Here is a 19,370-nt window from a genome sequence, read left to right on the forward strand (position 1 = left end):
TATGTTTAAAATATAATAGGGAAAAGCTTTTATTCAGAATTTGACATGAGGTGTCGGTCAAAATAAAGGATGGGGAGCAATTTAAACTGCCAATCAATTAGAAAAGTCGTGTTACAGGAAATAGTTGTCTGGTTTTGAGGAAAAGATAAATAAGCCCTGTCTCTCAATAAAATGTAATTGTAGGCTGTAGTGGAATTGACAATATGAGATACTCATACTGTACTGCATCAGTATGAATGACTTTGCCAATACTGTTGTTATAAAAACATTATATGTGGTTAATTCTTAAACAGGTCTCAATTCCTACAGAGCATGGTTGCTCAGTGTCTTGTGGAATTATCTTCTGCCAAAAGCACATTCAGATTCACCGTAACAGGAGATAATGAAAAAATCTATATTCTGGTAAGTTGACTTTGTAACTTTATCTTGATGAAAAAGTTAATTAATTAAAAGTTTAACCTGTGAATCCCAGTCTGTAAAAAGTATTGAATTATTATTCTGTTCATAATTGTATGTTTAAGAACTATTAACAAATTCAAATTCTGGAAGTAGTTCTAAAGAATTCTGTTCAAGGAAGACGTTTCCCTGTGCTTAAATCTGAGTAAATGTATGTGCAGAAATTTTCTCCATTAATATAGTAGTGAAAGTACTACAAAGGCACCACAAATAGCATAGAAATAACACTGGGTTGGTGTTCAGAAAATATGGAAAGCTTAAGTTTTGACTTTATAAGATATATCTCATCTTCTTGCTCCAGTGCTTATCTTTAATCACCAACGGTTCTTCAAATTACATAGCATCTTTCACAGATATAGTCAGTACATTGCATTGCAGAGTGAAGGGCAAATGAAAACAAAATTGCCTATTATGCTTAATGTTCTAATGCTGTTAAACTTGGTTAAGCTTGATATTTAAATAGTGACAGCTAAATTCTTCAAACTTTTAAGATGGATAAGAATTTTGTTCTGGAATTACCTTAATACTATACACTTGATATAACCAGGGATGTTTTATTTTATTAATGAACTAAATATAGGCACAGAATTTGTGATTTTGTAGTTTGTATGAGTAATTCATAGACACAAAGAGAAATAAATATGATTGTAAATTCCTGCCCTGAATAAACTTAAAGATGCACTTCATAGGCTCCTCTCCTGGATAAACTTATAGATGTATTTTGATGAGGTCAATCATCTAATTAAGTAAACTGGCTTACATATACATTGTACAAGTTCCATCATTTCCCAGCCTCCAGGTTCTGAGACAAGTGTGTATTTGTTGATTTCCTTAGAATCATAGAATCATAGGATGGTAGGGGTTGGAAGGGACATTTAGAGATCATCTAGTCCAACCCCCCTGCAGAAGCAGGGTCACCTAGATCAGGTCACATAGGAACATGTCCAGGTGGGTCTTGGAGGAGCCTCCATACTCTCCCTGGGCAGCCTGTGCCAGGGCTCCCTCACCTCACAGTGAAATAGTTTTTTCTTATGTTTAAGTGGAACTTTTTGTGTTCCAGCGTCATCCCATTACCCCTTGTCGTGTTACTAATTACTATAGGGAAAAGGGATGTCCCAACCTCCTGACACCCACCCTTTACATATTTATAAATGTTAATAAGATCTCCCCTTAGTCTCCTCTTCTCCAGACTAAGCAGCCCCAGTTCCCACAGTCTTTCTTCGTAAGAAAGATGTTCCAATCCCCTGATCATCTTGGTGGCCCTGCACTGGCCTCTCTCCAGCAGTTCCCTGTCCCTCTTGAGCTGAGGAGCCCAGAACTGGACACAGGACTCCAGATGAGGCTTCACCAGGGCAGAGTAGAGAGGGAGAAGAACCTCCCTTGACCTGCTGCCCACGCTCTTCTTGATGCATCCAAATATATTTCAAATACATTTTAGTGGCAAGAGAACATGTATGCAGTCACTGAGAAAAGCTACTGTGATGATAAAATAAGGTCTCATGAGCAGACCAATCATTTTCACAATGTATAATGTAATTCAGGAGTCATTCAAAATCGTTGTGATTTTTTTTCCTTGTGGCTTATATGTTTTCAAGTTACTTAATATTCTGTTTCTAAGTGTGGCTTATATGTTTCCAAGTAACCTCATATTCTGATGCTTAAGTAGCTTATATAGTATGAATTGGTTATTTTCTAACAGGAAAATAGACTTATTTAGTAGATTGCCATTATTTTTAGCTCTGAGTGTATTTTAGTCAGTATATTGATTAGAGGGGCAGGCTGAGTTAACACAGAGCCTGGGTTCTGATTGTCATCCCTTTCATTTTGTAGTGAATTATTTGGGGTTTATTTCATTTTTTTTAACATTAGAAAGCCCTTGCTCATGTCCAGGGTGAAGTTCTAGGTAGTGTGTACATACCAACAGGAGTGATGGGCTAAGTCTTAGGACTTGGAGGCTTTGTGAACACAAGTGTAATGTAAACACTGTTTATATGAATGATTGCAAACAGCTAAGCAGTAAAAGATGTAGGTGCTTGAGGCTGTGAGTGCACAGCCAAGTTAGGCAAGTGGTCTCATCACTGATGCATCATGGACCAGCTGTCCTACTTGTTTGTTTTGACAATGAGCCAAAGATTCTCCTTCATGGTGTGCTTACATACATGAATACACACAGCTTGAGCTGTGTATGTCTTAATTAAGGTTGAGGTCTCTTACAAGTCTTTTTAGATTTTTTTTAAATGACAAATAACACATATACAAATTTACTTTTATTTCCTCTGCATGTATCACTTAATATTACCAGTTACATTATTTGCAGATACCTTAATATGAGTTTCTGTTGTTTAAGTTGGTGATAAGCATGTTCCTGAAAGATACATACTAGAGTTGGGTTTTTTTTAAGGATGACAATAAATAAAAGTGTCCGTCTCAGGAAAAGAAAATACACATTTCTTTATTTATCCCAACTGTATCTTTGCCCTTTTCACATTATCTGAAAGATGAATCACTTGCCTCTTCTCTTTGCTCCTCTGTTAAAGGGTTCCCTACCTTGATGTTTGCATAACTTAGAAGCCAAGAATGAAGACAGCAAGTGGATAGTGAGGTGGAACACAAGCAAAATGGTACACTCTTAGCCAGCAGAGCAGCATCTTAGTAGATGTTATTTTCTTCTGTACTATAAAAATGATAAAGTTGAAAGAGTAAGTAGTTTTCTGGATAGATACAGGAAATTCATCCCATGGATGGAATCAACCTATTCAAATCCCAACAGATGCATCTGTGAAAATCAGAAGATTAGTGGTAGAGTTTGGAGTGTTGAATACTAACGCCAGTCTTTCAGTACTGAATTAAAGATGCTTTTTTGGAGTGGAATTAGGCTCTAAAGTTTTTGAAAGTAAACCAGTTTATATTTCAGGAATTATTTGAGAGGAAGTGGGAGGATATTCCAAGAAAAGAAATGTATAACAAAATGGGAAAGACCTGTCAATCAGATAGGGATTCTTGGACCATGTCTTGGAGGGCACAAGTGGAACAGCTTTGCATTTGTCAAGGTTGTAAAGGAGGATGTTACAGTGATCAAGATGTGAGATAATGAGTCCTTTGATGAGACTTAGCTACCTGGCTCTCTTATTCTTTGCCTGAACAGTCCGAATTTGAAGACAAAGAAGCTGTAATGACAGATGATTACATTACTGTCTTGTGTGATGACAAAAGTAATGGTCACGTCTACAATAACTAAGAAAGAACTATTAAGAAAGAACAACAGCTTTTATTAGCCCTGTTAAATTCAAGTTGATGCCTAATTGTCTACAGCTTGATGCTGTAGAGATTTTAGTAAACTCATCACAGAATGTAGGTTGTAATATTTCTCCTGTTTACATCAAGTCCCATGAAGTATAACAAATTTGTTGCATCTTTTTCCTTAAGAACATCTTTGAAGACTATAGTTAAAACACAAAACAAAAACAACCACATATCATCACTTGTGGTAGAAGGAAGTACTTTTCAAATGGGCCATGTTGCAAATGAAATTGTTTGATTGCTTTCTCCAAAGTAAGTTGCAGAAAGATTCTGAATGAAACAGACAACTATTGCTACATTGTCTCCCTAGACTAGTTTGAAGGATATTCCCCTTCTGAAAAGCATCCTAGGAGGCTTCTTCACAGGGAAGTGTTAATCATTTTGAAAGGAAAGAATTTGGTTTAGTTAAAGCTAAGTGTGTTGGCAGTGGCCTGTGTGTATAGGACACTTCTCTTTTCCCCTGCTTTCTCTAACACCTCTTCAACATTTGGCTTAGAGCACCATGTGTAATGGTCCTAGCTAATGAGGTATATTTTGCAGTTTAGGCTATGAATGTGAACAGTGAGTTACCAGAGCAAAACTGATGAACAGCCACTTGCTGAGCCAAGTGCAGTTGCTTGTCATCATTTATGTGCATATGCTAAAGTGATTCTCCTCCTCCCATCCCCTCCCAAGACATTTTTATCAATATATCTCATTCCTCCTTTATGAAGCTTCCACTATAATGTTCTGAGCCTTAGGCTCTGATAAATTGTGACTGTCACATTCAATTACGACGGATACTATGTGTCCTGTTAACTGCGACTTTCTCCCTCCACAGGGGATGTCATATGTCTGCTACCTAACATCATGTAACTTGTTTTACTTGAAGCTGATTAGGTCATGAGAAGCAGAAGATTACTCTCTAGTGAGCAGCACTGCATAAATCCTGTTCTCTAGGATAAAAATTCCATATATAAACATTTTATACAGGCTTAGGACTTGTAAAAATTGATTTCCATTATTGACTTGGATCACTTCACTACTGCAGGCTGTGAATAAAGGAAAAGCCTGACTATTCTGTCCAGTGCTTAGCATGAAAGCCCATAATCCACTGATGCACAATCACACAAAGATTAAATAAGGTCCATAATGTAAAGCAAAAAGTTGAAATTGCTCCAAAGTTTCGCAAGTAAATATCACATGAATTGTTCTGAGCCAGTAGTGCAGAAGAATGCCAGCCCTATTGTCAAATTTGATAAAAGATTTATTTTCCAAGGAAGGGTCTGTTACAGCTGTTTGGAAATCCCAGTCTTTCTTTTAGATCACATTATTGTTGGCTTTTTCCTTGCAAGTCTTAGCTCCATCCAGTCATAACTATCACGCTTTCTCTAAAAATCCTTCCTTTTTGGCACTTTCAGTGGGCAGTCTTTCAGTTCCCTGTCTTTAGCCCGTGGTTGTTAAACACCATATGCTTGACTTAATTCCTAAAAAAACCTATTAAATTAGAGAAATAATCCATTTGGTACTGAAACAGATGACTTGGGACTGTTTCCTTTGATACTATCAAAGGGAATGTGCTGCAGCCACAAAAAAAAGAGGCAGCTTCACAGAAATAATGATCTTAAGAGTGGCTGATAATTCAGGCAGCAGTTTATTGTATTAACCCGTTTTTCTCCACTAGAGGCTGTGCATGCTGTGCTGAATAAGAAAATGTCACTTGATGTCTGTTAACACTTTGTTAGAAGCTTTGTAAGAATGGGCCTTTAGTATCAGCTGGTTTAGGATCAGAGTAAAGGAACAAATTGAAATTGATGCAATCTGCAGTAAAATGAATTATTTCTTCATTTATAGATATGGCTTTTAAATTCTGACACATTGCTGGTGGAGTCTTTAGGAAGTTCCTTCTCCCACAATGGTTTTACACAGTTTGGAGATATTTTCATGCCTAGCTCTGGACCAGTGGGGACCTGGAATGCAGTCAAAGTCCTTTACCAACCGTGCACTAAAAGCAGGAATAAGGAGTAAGTACAGTTTTTTCTGATCTCAGGTTTTGATCTTTGATTTGATTTGCATTTCAGAGCAGCAATATTTCTTTGAGGTTCTTTGGACAGCCCATTAATGTCAGAGATGGATCTCTGAAATTGCATGCAGTTTTTTAAGCAAAATGCCAGAGGAATCCTATTTGTTTTCTGATACAGCCAGAGAGAATCTGGTTGTTAAATTTTTGGACTGTAATACTAAAATGGAGACCAAAGAGCTACGTTGTTTCTAGGGGCACTTCTATTTGTATCATATACCTGTTACCTAGAAGTTATCTCTGTTACAGAGACCAGTAACATGCTTTTTCATTTATTAATTTTTCCCCAAGTAACACTTTTACAGCTTGGTCATCTTTCTGGCTCTGTTGACAGAAGCTGGAAGGATGGTGATGCTGTGCACCCCACACTGGGTTGGTGAGGTCTGTCCGTACAGTCTCAAAATGTGCTGCTTTACAGCTGTAGCTCCAGGTGATGTAATTCAGGGAGGAGGAAAAATTGAGGGTAGATAAAGTACATGGGCTAACTCCTGAACCATGTGTAAGTTTAGCCAGATCTCCCTCTTTGCCTTTAATTTCTATGTTTTGTGTGAAAATCTGATATAATTTGTTGGGTTATTCATGGGAGTAACCCTTGCTGCACTCTCACAGTAAAGGAATTGAACCTCTTTTATACAGCTGAAATCAAGAGGTGAGTAGTTACTAGTTTAGCAAATGATATCTACCTGTTCCAGCTTTGGTCTTGACCTTTTTTTTTTCCTTAAAAATTATGCTTTATTTTGCAAGAGAAAGAGCTGTTCACAGAACTGGAATTTGTCTGTATAAGCCAAGTTATCTTCTGTACTACAGGTGTTATCTGGTGGGTATCTGTGTATATACAGACAATGCCTGTAACAGATTCCCTGTTAAAAGATACTTGTGCATGTAGCCTAGCAAAATAATATGAACAGTGCTTTATCAGTACAGCATACTCTCAGCATGTAGTACATTCTTAAAAGGAAAGACCTTTCTAGATGTGATTCAGAAGTTCATTGAGTTATGTAGTTAGCCTGTGTTTAACATGCTTTCAGCCAAAAGGTGCCTGACAGAAAGAGAAAGAGGTGAGGAAGGTGGTTAAGCACAGTGCTATCTAAAACTTTTTCTTGGATATTTCCAAGTGTGCTGGAGCTCTCATAAAGAAAACATTTGATTTCAGCAACCTTTGAAGCCTATGTTATGGAAAACATACACTGCTTAACATGTTAAACCCTTTATCTGCAAAGATAATAGAATATTGATTAGACAGTGGCTCCAGTGTTTGCAGGTGACGGAGTATGACTTTAGCATTGTTTTCTGCTTCTGCTTCTGCAGTGATAGAAGAGAAGGCATTGGTTTTATGTAAGTCACACTTAAACAGTGGTTTGGTTTTGTTATTTTTCCTTCATGCTCTTGGAAACTATGTGACAAATGTCGAGAGGTAGGGATGTATTTAAAATTTAAAAGACATTCCCTTTAGACGAAGTCAGTATAGAACTAATTAATAGCCCAAGACCTCATAAAAGTACAACAAAAATTTTGTCTCACACAGACAAGTGAACATGTGCATATGAATTTAAGTATTTTTATAGGAGAAACAGACACAAGAACAGATTTTATAAACATCATTGGCTTATTCCACTCTTATTATTCTTCTGTGGTTATAGGACTCATGTGAGGCCAAAGGGCTTTTCTTATTCTAGAGTCCATATCCTGTTTTTTCACAAGCATAATTTCCCACCATTTCTAGATTGCACTTTCTTCTTTCTAGTCCCTTGCATTTTCATGTGGATTTTTATGGACTACTAATACCATCTTGTACACATATTCTTTTCTCTTTTCTGCTCTACCTCCCCCTCACATCCTTCCTTCACACATTCCCTTTGCTTCCTATTTCAATTCATACATTTTGCTTGGTCTCTTTTCCACATCTTTATTCTTCCTCCATTCATGCTGCAACTAGGAGAATAATGTTCTCCACACCTAGGGAAGATCAACTTCACTAATGATGGTAAAGTTTCACCATGTATATTCATATGCTGGCAATAACAACATGGTTAAGTGTCACTGACCCTTTTTCTAGGGAGAGGCTCATTAAATTAGGAGGCTTTCATTAACATTCTTTGCAGTGTAAAGTGACTTAGCTTCAGATTATTCATATCTGAATATGAGTTAGGCAAAATACTTGTCGATATTTGAATGGATTATGAAGCTTCACCTTATATATCTTAACTAGAATTTTCTTTGCATTTGTGTGAACTGTCTAGCTTTATAATCTTTGTCTATTTGCTTCAGTATTAAATTCTTGTCTGCTTCAACTTATTACCCTTCATTGTGCTACATTAAGGGTGAGCATATTGCTACCAGTTGCATGTATTTGTTCAAATGAGTATTACCCATCAGTTGATCCTTATTTAAATCTCATTTTAGCATATTTGTGGAAGCTATAAAAATGGAAATGGTGTTCTAAATATTGATTAGAACTAAACAACAGATTATCAGAGTATTTTGGTCAAATAAGAAAATGCAATCCTTAACTAGAAAGAAAGAGACATAATATCCACACAGGCTGCCCAGGAAAGTGGTTGAGTCACTATCCCTGGTGATATTTCAAAGAAACATAGCTGAGGTGCTGAGGGTCATGGTTTAGTGATGGGCTTGGCTGTGTTGGGTTAGTGGTTGGACTCGATGATCTTAAAGGTCTTTTCCAACCTAAACGATTCTGTGATTCTGTAAGAAGGTGTGATTCTTGTTGCCATGTGTATCTTTGTTATTTTTCCAACAGATCCAATACTGAGTAGCTGAAATAAGCTCAGACATAGGGAGAGAAGGCAAAATTGTAATATTGAATGGAAAGACCATAGTACATTATTAATGTTAGTCATGTTAGAGAAAAATTACCTTTATTATTGTAGAAGCTTCAGAGGTTGGCACTGGAAAATCCCTACGATCTGAATGTTACTTAGTACTCTAAAATACATCTTAAAGTGTTATCATTTAAACTGCTTATTCTTATAATGGAAGATATTGCAAGAACCATTACCTGCTCTAAAATGAAAGATACTTTGCTTACTGCTCTTTAAGCCTTACAGAAATGCAACTTACAGTTTTGCTTTTCAAGTTTCAATTCTTTATCACTGAGAACATTCAATTACCTTAACACACGTTCAGTTACTTTGACATGTTATTGAGATAAAAGTCATAACCACTTAGTCACTTACCTAGCATTCACAAATGTTTTTCTTGAATGGAGTTCTCAGCAGCAGAATTTTACTGTGATATTGTATTCACTTCTTTCCATTTCTCCAGGCAGACTTGTTACAAATCACTTTTTCTGAAGATTACTTTGTATTTATCTTTGAGATTTGGCAATGAGCAGAACGCACAACTGAGGTTTGAATTCTCCTCTGACAGTAACTGACATCTTCCCTGTCCAGTCCACAGACAAATACAGAAAAAAAGGAAGAGAAAGAACAGACAGTCTCTGGCAAGCTGCATCTGCTAGCGAGTGCCTAACTGGAATTCCCTAACAATTCACATTCAGGCACCCCCATTTTGAAGTAACTCTTAGATGCAGATTCCTTTGGATACACTTGACTATTTCTCTTGGAGGAGCATAGTAGCTTTTATACATAAACTTTCAAGACTTGTTGGATGTCAGGAGAAATTTATGGTCTTAATCCAAAACTCATTTTATTCCTTCTTTATTCAGAGCACAGTTTTAATTTTTTTTGTAACAAATATAATGCTTGTTTCTCTTCCTCAGAAACTGAAGTGTTTTTTCCCCCCTTAAACTAGGAATTATGTGCTGTGAACACCCCTGTGCTTCAGTGATCTTCCTTCCTCCAGTAAATCATTGGCCTGTCTTATCACTCTAACTTACATTCATATTACTCTGTTAACAATGCAAAGGAAACAAATGTTTGAGTAGGATAAATGTTCATGGTAATTAATGGCTGCTGAGTGATACCAGCCACAGTGATAATTAACCCATTTAGAATGATAGCTGTTTGGGAGTGGCTGGTCCTGAAGCCTGTTGTAATAAAACCGTGTTCTGAGTTATGCTGAACTTTGCAGAGAAGGTGATTCTCCCTTGTGTGCATCTACCTTTTTTATTGACAGCGTGCAGATTTTTGTTCAATTTGTTGATCTGTGTTGCCCATCTGTTCCTTTCCAGTAGATTGCAGTCCAATAACCAGCTTTCCTCTCTGTCTTTGTGCAGCTGTCCTTTGTCAGACTACATAATAATTTTGTTCAGAAACTTTCTTTCCTGTTGGCCATGGCCATTTTGATTTCCAACATGATGGCCCTTCCCAGCTTTGTGTCCTCTGGGTGTGAAAGAGGCATCTCTTTTGTTCCAGACTCTGGAGACAAGGACCAAGCTAAGAACACATCATGTGGAGCCTCTCTCCATATACTTTTATTTTGACAATGAACTATTAACAGTTGTGCTCTGGGTGTTCTCTCCGTGGTAAGCTGCATTGCTTAAGAACATTCAGTAGCTTTTAAGGCATTGTGAAGTTAAAACATGGTTAGGTACAGTCATACATGCTATTTATATTGTAGCTTTTGGCATTTCTCCTTGCAGAGCCTTATTCCTCTGATCTTCCTGAAGGTAGCCTTTAGATGTGAATTGATTTGTATGTTACTCCTTCAGCTGTTAAATAGTGCTAGAAACAGTTAGATGGGTCTTATGAGTGACAGCACTAGTTCTGAGTAGGTCTGTCTACAGTTAGGCTTCCAGCCTTTGCAGGAGCTTTATGGCCAATTCTTCTACAACAAATTAGTTGAAATTATATGCTGTCATCTCTTCTCATCTATGAAAAAAGTGTGAGTGTAGTTGAGTCCTATTAGAGAAGGATGCCTCACGCATTTTCTGCTCCATTTTTACTTAGATGTTTATGGATGATGTACATATGATTATGTTGCTTCTCTCCACTTGTCTCTCAGCATGACTCCTCTTCTCTCTTCTGGTTTAAGCCCAGCTGGCAACAAAACATCAATTTGCCACTCACTCACTTTTCCTCCCTGCTATGGGACAGGGAAGAGAAGATATAACAAAGGGCCTTGTGGGTCGAGACAGGACAGAAAGGGATCACTCTGCAATTATAGTCAAGGACAAAACAGACTTGACTCGGGGGAAAAAACCCCAAATCAACTCAATCTGTTACCAATCCAAGTCAGAGTAAGACAATGAAACACACAACCAAATCTTAAAAACACTGTCCCCCGCCCTTCCTTGTTCTGTCTCCACTCCTGATTTCTCCACCTCTTCCTCTCACAGGAGTTCAGGGAGGCAAGGAACAGGGGTTGAGGTTGGTTCATCACAAATCTCTGCCACTTCTTCCTTCTCAGGGCAAGAACAACTTACACTCTTCCCCTGCTCTAGTGTGGGGTCCCTCCCACAGGAGATAGTGCTCCATAAAGCTCTGTGATATGAGTCCTTCCCATAGGCTATAGCTCCTCACTAACTTCTCCAGCATAGGTCCTTCCCACAGTCTACAGTCCTTCAGGAAAAGAAGGGGCTACAGGAGGATCTCAGCTGCACTGTTACCCTCACCAAGCTGCAGGAGAACAGCTGCCATCTCACCATGGGATGCAGGGGATAGGGAGTCTTGGCTGCTTCTCCTCCCCTTCTTCTTCACTGACCTCGTGACCACATGGTTGTTTCTCTCCCATCCCACTTCCTTTTCCCTCTGCAGGTTTTTCGTTCATAAATACATTTAATTAAATCTCTTTAATTAAATCTCTTAAATCTCAGAGGCACCTGATTGTCCTGGCCTTAGCCAGAGATGGGTCTGGCTTAGAGCCGAGGAGCTTCTAGCAACTTCTCATAGAGGCCATCAATGCAGCCCCTCCTTTGCTATTTGAAAACCTCATACACAGACCCAATACATCCACTTTATAAACCTGTGCAGACAAAAGTCTTCCTTTCAAGTAAGAGGTTCTTGGCAAGTAGCACCTTATGCAAACAACCTTGACTGCTGGGAGGGATAATTATAAATACTGCTGAAGTGAGAGTGTTGTAAAAATTCATAAAGAAAATTGAAAATATAGTTGTGTATCAATCTGACCATAACTTGATCTCAGAAAATATATTTGAATGTACAGTTAGAGGAAAAATACACTTTTCCCTTTACACTAGTGTGCTAGGCAAAGCTTTTGACAACAAGCCATTGGTAGTTTTTTATTTCTCGTATGCCTCTAGAGTCTCTCTGAAGGGTTTATGGCTTCTGCAGAAGCTTTCTCCTGTGTAAGAATTTGCTGTCTATCATTTGAGAGTTGAAAAATGATTTCCAGAAATTGTTCAGTTTATTAGCTTTAGAGGGACAGAATAAGCTAGAAAATTGAGTTTGTGGTGGAAAATCTGGAGGTTTTGAGTCCCAGGGCTTTTATTGCAGTGCATATATAGTGAGCTGTTCATGAAGCTGTTACTGATGTATTCCAGAATGATGTTTACTTGTCCCCAGAATGGCTTTTATTCTGTATATGACTCTAGAGCATTTCACCTCTTATAAAAGCACCAAAGTGTATCCTATTTCACTGATATTTCTATATCTGGAATAGAATGCCTTTTCCTAGTGTTTCAGTAACTCTTGCCTGTAGAAGACACATGGGAGCACACAGACCAGGACTTGACTGGCTGAGGAGTGACCAACGTTTCACTGTTCTGTGTACTCTTGAAGGTGTTTTCTGTAGTATAGTAAATTTCTTGTGCTGCATCTGGGATGATTAAATGAGTGGGTGTGATTGTAAACAGAATATAATGGATTTGTTTTGCTTCAAGTAGTTTTATTGTCTTTGTCCCTTCTTGAATTCTTTCATGATGTCAAGAGAACTAATACTAGCTGAAGTAGAGAAAAATGTTGGAATAAACTCTTTTGTCCAGTAAATAAGGTCTCTCGTATTTTTGCTCAAAAAATGTTGTGAATGTGATCATTCCAGCTGAGCTTGTTGCTTAGAATGCCTTTTTTTTTTCCACAGAAGGTAGGGGTTGGAAGGGACCTTTAGAGATCATCTTTTGAAATTTATCATTGAAGTTAGAAGACATGGGGTTCTGACTTATTTTAAAAGTGGATTTGCCATCCCCAATCACTTAGCCATTAGTGAGTAGTCTGATGAATAGCCTTCCTTTCTTCTTGTGCAGCATGAAAGATGCTGCTGCGTCACTACTCATCTTGCAGGCACTGCTGTTAGATTCAGCATTAGGAATGTTAAATGCTGGATACGTAGCAGTTCAAACTCTAAAAATAAGAAACTGTAAGTGCTATTGCTTAGCTACTTATGTTCTAAATTGTTAGAAAGAAGAGGTAAATATGCCACTAAGATCTCCTATCACATTTAATACATTTTTAAATCAGGATTTATGATTCTGTAATGTGATAGGAAAAAAAAAATCAACCAGACTTGTATATTATTTTCTATGTTATTCTTCATATTTTTTTGTGAAACACTAATTCAGGTAAGCACAATTTTGGTAGTTCTCATGTTTCTCTGGCTTGTATTGCTGTAGCTCAGCTTTTTTGTGAATCCTGGGACTGGCAATGAAAGAAATGTCAAGTTGGATGAGAAAAAAATGTGAATTAAATGCAGCAAGACTATTGAAACTAATTTAAAATGTATAGTCTGAAACAGCTGCATTGCCAGTTAGTTAATTCCTCTTTTATAGGACAATAAAAATGTAACTAATGTCATGATGGGCCAGAGCAGTGCACCAGCTAGCCCAGGATCCTCCTTCTGACATCCAGGGGTTCTCTAGAGTAGCATGCGCGCCTCAGCACTTCCAGCCTCTGCTGCTGTTTCATTAAGGATGTTAGAGGGTAGAGCCCAGCCTGTTGCCTTTACTATCTGTTCATGCATCCTTTGAACATTTATTTGAATAAACACTTTTTGACCTTCCTGGTGCTGACTACCTCTGTGATCCTTTGGAATAGCAAATTCTGCAAGTTCACTACTGCTGTGTGGTAACCTCTTCTAAACTGATCTGCTAGTTTCAGTGAGTTGCCTCTAGATCTAGGATTGAGGGTTTCACAGAATCACAGAGTGGTAGGGGTTGGAGGGGACCTATAGAGATCATCCAGTCCTACCTCTGCTAAAGCAGGTATATCTACTTTAGTGAACAACAATTCTGCATTCATACTGGCAAAGTGGACATGGGAATCCTAAACTTTACACTGGGATAACAGCACGTGGTGTTCTTGCTGATTACAAGAACAGCAAGATCCTTATTCTTAGGAATAAGATTTACTGGCCAGTTTGCTGGAGGGACAGCAATGTCACATCTATATAGAATGACAGAATGGTAGGGGTTGGAAGGGACATTTAGAGATCATCTAGTTCAACCCTCCTGCTAAAGCAGGTCCACCTAGATCAGGTGACACAGGAACGTGTCCAGGTGGGTTTTGAAGACCTCCAGAGAAAGAGCCTCCACACCCTCCCTAGGCAGCCTGTGCCAGGGCTCCCTCATCTCAACAGGTAAAGAGTTTTTCCTTATGTTTAAATGGAACTTTTTGTGTTCCAGCTTCATCCCATTATCCCTTGTCCTGTCACTGGATATAACAGAAAAAAAGGATGTCCCAGCCTCCTGACACCCACCATTTAGATATTTGTAAATAATTGCTTTCCCTGTAATCCTGCTATTTTTTAAAGCCAGATAGCCTAAATGGGATAGTGATAATCCCTTGAGAATAATTTTATAATTGTACATCAAACTATAGCAGCTTTCCACTTAGAGGCCAACAGTTTGTTTCTCATAGGCTTACCAAGACTGTTGGATTCACTCGAGGACTCTAAGTGTTCAGCTCCTACAATGCCTTTTAAGCGTCAGGATCCGTTTGAGCAGTCAGGAATCTGATAAAGAGCCAAGAGTGAAAAAAAAAAAACTTAGAAAAGACTGTTGGACAAATTTCTGGCAAGAACTGCTTAAACCTCAAAACCTGATTTACTGAATTCTAGGATCTTGGGCTGTTTTAAATTAATTAGCAGTTGTTGTTGCTATTGTGTTTCTCCATGGCAGGCTGTGTAAACTAAGAGTATTTAAGATAGACAAAATAATTTAGGCTGCTAATTTAACTTGTAATACTTTTTAAATCAATAAAGCAAATTGGAGAGTGCATGACTTGGGACTGAGGGAGGCTAACTCGTATATTTGTTCAGAATATTTCCATTTGTGTGTGGCATAATAGTAGGATGTTACTGTTGGTTGCTTATTTCAAATGCTTTAGCATCAAACCAGAACAAGTAATTCTCATACTGACTCCTCTGAATACTGGCCTTTAAGCTATAAATAAAATAATTTGTATAACTAATAGATATAATAAGTGATAATGTATGTGGGTATGAGTGTTTGAGGAAGAAGAGGAGGTGGTCTGAGTGGAAAGGTGGAAGGTTTTGTTCCAGGGAATAAAATTGCTGAAAATTTTAATATTTCAGTCAAATAATTGCCAAAGGCATGTGTTATTAGATCTGATTAGAAGTAAACTGTTTGCTGATGACACCAAACTGGGAGGACTGGCTGATTCCCCAGAGGCTGTGCTGCCATTCAGTGGGATCTCAACCTCATGAGGTTCAACAAGGACAAGTGCAGAGTCCTGCATCTAGGAAGGAACAACCCCATGTACCAGGACAGGCTGGGGGTCGAACTGCTGAAGAGCAGCTCTACAGAGAGAGACCTGGGAGTGCTGATTGATAATAAGCTAAATAAGAGCCATCAATGTGCCCTCATGGCCAAGAAGGCCAATGGCAGCCTGGGATGCATCAAGAAGAGTGTGGGCAGCAGGTCAAGGGAGGTTCTGCTCACCCTCTCCTCTGCCCTGGTGAGGATTCATCTGGAATCCTGTGTCCAGTTCTGGGCTCCTCAGCTCAAGAGGGACAGGGAAGTGCTGGAGAGAGTCCAGTGCAGGGCCACCAAGATGATCAGGGGACTGGAGCATCTTTCTTATGAGGAAAGGCTGCAGGAACTGGGGCTGTTTAGTCTGGAGAAGAGGAGACTGAGGGGAGATCTCATTAACATTTATAAATATGTAAAGGGTGGGTGTCAGGAGGTTGGGACATCCCTTTTTTCTACAGTAGCTAGTAAAAGGACAAGGGGTAATGGGATGAAGCTGGAACACAAAAAGTTACACTTAAACATAAGAAAAAACTATTTCACTGTGAGGTGAGGGAGCCCTGGCACAGGCTGCCCAGAGGGGTTGTGGAGGCTCCTTCCTTGGAGGTCTTCAAGAGCTGCCTGGACATGTTCCTATGTGACCAGATCTAGGTGACTCTGCTTCTGCAGGGAGGTTGGACTAGATGATCTCTAAAGGTCCCTTCCAACCATTCTATGAGTCTATGATTCTATAATTGACTAGGCACATTTTCCCCCGGTGTATGGATACATTTGGTATATATTCTTCCCAGTGTGTATATTACCATATTATCTGTTAGGCCTTCAGTTTTCCCCTTACTACGTGGCAACACTGTCTCAATTCTTATATTACAGAGATCTCCATAGTCCTGGTGGTAGTAATACAGAAGTCACTCAAGTGCTCCTTTGGGCTCTGATTTTGCTTTCTTTCCTGGAGAAGGCCAAATTGTAGCGTGTCTCATTGAAGATAGTTCTTCAGGGAAATGACTGCAGACATATATCAATTGGATGTTCCTGTTTCCAGTCCTGGAACTGGGGCTTTTCAGCTTGTACTGATGGGCAGTGCATGGTATCAGTAGCAGAACTGGCTAGAATTTGGCTTTTAAACTAAGCAAAATCTTCCTTTCTCCTATAGGCATCGATTTTTCTCTTTTAGTATGGAAGTATTGTTGAGGTAATTACACTTCCATATGTATTTCTTCCTTACTGACTAGCTTCCCAACTGTCCTGTGTCTTAGGAAGTAATGTAGTTGAGCAATATAATATATTTCTTCATTTTTGTCCAAAGTTGATGTCTTGTGACTGAAACAATTGTGTGGCCTACAGAGAACACTGATGAAGCATTTCTAAGTATTTTTTACATTATTTTTTTCCAGATGTTAAACTTCCTTCCAAAGTTGGGGATTATTTTTTAATTGGGGAAAAAAAAAGAGAATCCAGCATAGTTTTTACCATCTAGAATTAATGCTGGAAATGTGATGAATTATCTTCTGAAAAAGTGCTTTAAAAGGGCTCTGAGAAGAGCCATCAGATATTTAATGATTTACTGCAGTTTGAATCTAATGTTGTTTCCAAATGTGAGCTTTACTGGCTGTAGTCATACCTAAAAAATTTGTCCATTGATAATTCTCTACTTCCTGTTTTCATCTGCATATTATTGCTGCAAACTGCTCTTTAGCTGATGTATTTCAAACAGAAGCAACTTCATGCCATTAATATTATTAAGGCCTCTAATTTTTCAAGCATGTAGTGGCTATTAAGAAATACAAACTCTTACCTGAGGTGAGAGATTTTATTGAAAAGTATATTTTGTTTTTCTGAAACTGAAGAAACTCTCACTGGCTACTGCAAGGAGAAATGAGGTACTGAGAAGCTATTTTATTTTCTTCTCCCAACATGGTAGTTCTGCAGACACCTTTATCACAGAATCACAGAATCTTAAGGATTGGAAGGGGCCTCAAAATATCATCCAGTCCAACCCCCTACCAGGGCAGGACCACCCAGAGCAGGTCAAACAGGAACTCGTCCAGGTGGGTTTGAATGTCCCCAGAGAAGGAGACTCCACAACCCATCTGGGCAGCTTGTTCCAGTGCTCCATCACATGAACAGGGAAGAAATTCTTCCTTGTATTTCATTGGAACCTCTTATGCTCCAGCTTGTGCTAGTTGCCCCTTGTCCTATCATTGGACATCACTGAGAACAGCCTGGCTCCATCCTCCTGACACCCAGTTTTTACATATTTGTAAACATGAATGAGATCACCCCTCAGTCTCCTCCAAGCTAAAGAGCCTCAGCTCTGAGCCTTTCATCAGAAGGGAGATGCTCCACTCTCTTATAGCACCTCTGCAACTCTTCTATACTTGTAGAGCCACTTAACACAGTTGTCTGGTTGCGTTTCTTGTATCACCAGTTATGTCTGATGCAAGTCTAACTCAGCAAATTGCTTCAAGAATAGTGTAGTAGTGAGTACCAGATAACTGTGATGTCCATTGATTTCCTTCAGCAGAAATTGGAGAGAACATAGAGATACAGTTGACTATGAAAAAGTGCAGACTGGAGATTGGAAACTTTCTGATATCAGAGCTGTAAGATTCTTGCAGAGCCTTCTAGTAGGAATAATATTGTCAAGAAACAGAATTGCTTTTAAGAAGCAGCATGATAAAATTGCAAAAAGGAATGCTTCAACAGAGTGCCTGTTCTTGCAGGGAGATGAGCTTTCTTTCTGGTAGATGTCTTCTAGTTCAGTTTTTTACCTCTATTGCAGATGTGCCAAAAGAGTTTCAAGTTCACCTTCACCACATCTCTCCTGCTCTTCAGACTCATGAGTTTGCATGTGTATTGAGAACCACACTGGTACTGTCGTTTTGATTGGTTTTGATTCAATAATTTCATCATTTTCAAGTGTGGATTTATTTCTTTACCTATAGTGTGTTTTACATCTGAAGTCCATTCTAATTAACTTTATTTGCAAAGGATTTATAGCACTTTATCTGCAGCTGTCTTACTTTCAGCTGTTGCATCTCTTCTTTGAACAAGGTCATCTACTCAAAGGCTTCTCCTTTCCCAGAGCTGATGTCTGTGAGCTAATGACTGTGACTCAGTCTTTCCATGACTACTTTACTTTCTTTCATCAAAGCTGTGTCTTAGTCTGCCTAATATCAACCCCTGATCAGCATTGACTTAACTTGGCTAAACCTAGATTTAATTTTCAATCCTCTCTTCCTTTTTCCTTCTGCTCTTGCTCATGTCCAGAACTCAGCAGCCAGGCTGCATGCCTCCTGTTCCTCCTGCTTCTAAGCTAAGACTAGGTTTCCCTCTTTCCTGATCTGTACATTTTCAAGAAAGTTCATAAAACTAAATCTGAGAGCCAAAATAATCTGCATTCACTGATCCCAGTGTGTCAAGGGGAGGGTTATATGTGTGTGTGTGTGTATGCAATGCAGCTCCCACAGTGCCGTCCCAGAAGGGTGAACGATGGTCTGTGTGATTCCTCCAGCTCTGCTTCGTGTCTGCAGCAGGGCTCTGGACAGCTGAATAAGTGTGTGGAGGGCTCCAGAAACATAAGGATGGATTATGCACACATTATTAAGTCTCTGCAATAACGGAAGGGCAAAGCTTCAGAATAATTGAAAGGGAAAACTTCAGAACTGGCTCTGAGGAAAGGAAGTGTTAAAACTAGGGACAGTTTTGTGAAGGATGGAGGGGTTGTTGATTCAAGACTATTTTCACGCACGGAGGAAGCCTGAGAGATGTATGAGGACATATAGTACCTGAGAACAGGGAAAAGAGGCTAGTGAATTTCCAGATTGGCAATTATGCTGCTATGAGTCTTCAAAGTGGACTGTGGGGTATAGTAAAAACAAATAACTTGGACATTTGTGACCTAACTCAAAGATGTTACTGTGCCAATTTATGTTTCTGAATTAACTAAGGTTATTTTTAGGAGAGGAAGCTACG

At 38.8% G+C, this 19,370-nt stretch overlaps 1 protein-coding gene across 3 annotated transcripts in view; it reads left to right on the forward strand.

The window, feature by feature from the left end:
• The window catches only part of UBE3D (ubiquitin protein ligase E3D), a 90,636-nt gene that overhangs the window by 16,844 nt on the left and 54,422 nt on the right, over nucleotides 1–19,370 (forward strand). For 2 of the 3 annotated variants that reach the window (XM_061989849.1, XM_061989850.1), the window contains exons 7-8: nucleotides 294–402; nucleotides 5,590–5,759. In XM_061989849.1, the coding sequence (XP_061845833.1) occupies nucleotides 294–402; nucleotides 5,590–5,759 (279 nt within the window). Of the gene's footprint in view, nucleotides 1–293; nucleotides 403–2,993; nucleotides 3,082–5,589; nucleotides 5,760–19,370 lie in introns of those variants that run through there. The other variant, XM_061989851.1, reaches the window with a different exon arrangement.

The sequence above is a fragment of the Colius striatus genome, chromosome 2 (genome assembly GCF_028858725.1).
Source record: "Colius striatus isolate bColStr4 chromosome 2, bColStr4.1.hap1, whole genome shotgun sequence".
Lineage (NCBI taxonomy): Eukaryota > Metazoa > Chordata > Aves > Coliiformes > Coliidae > Colius > Colius striatus.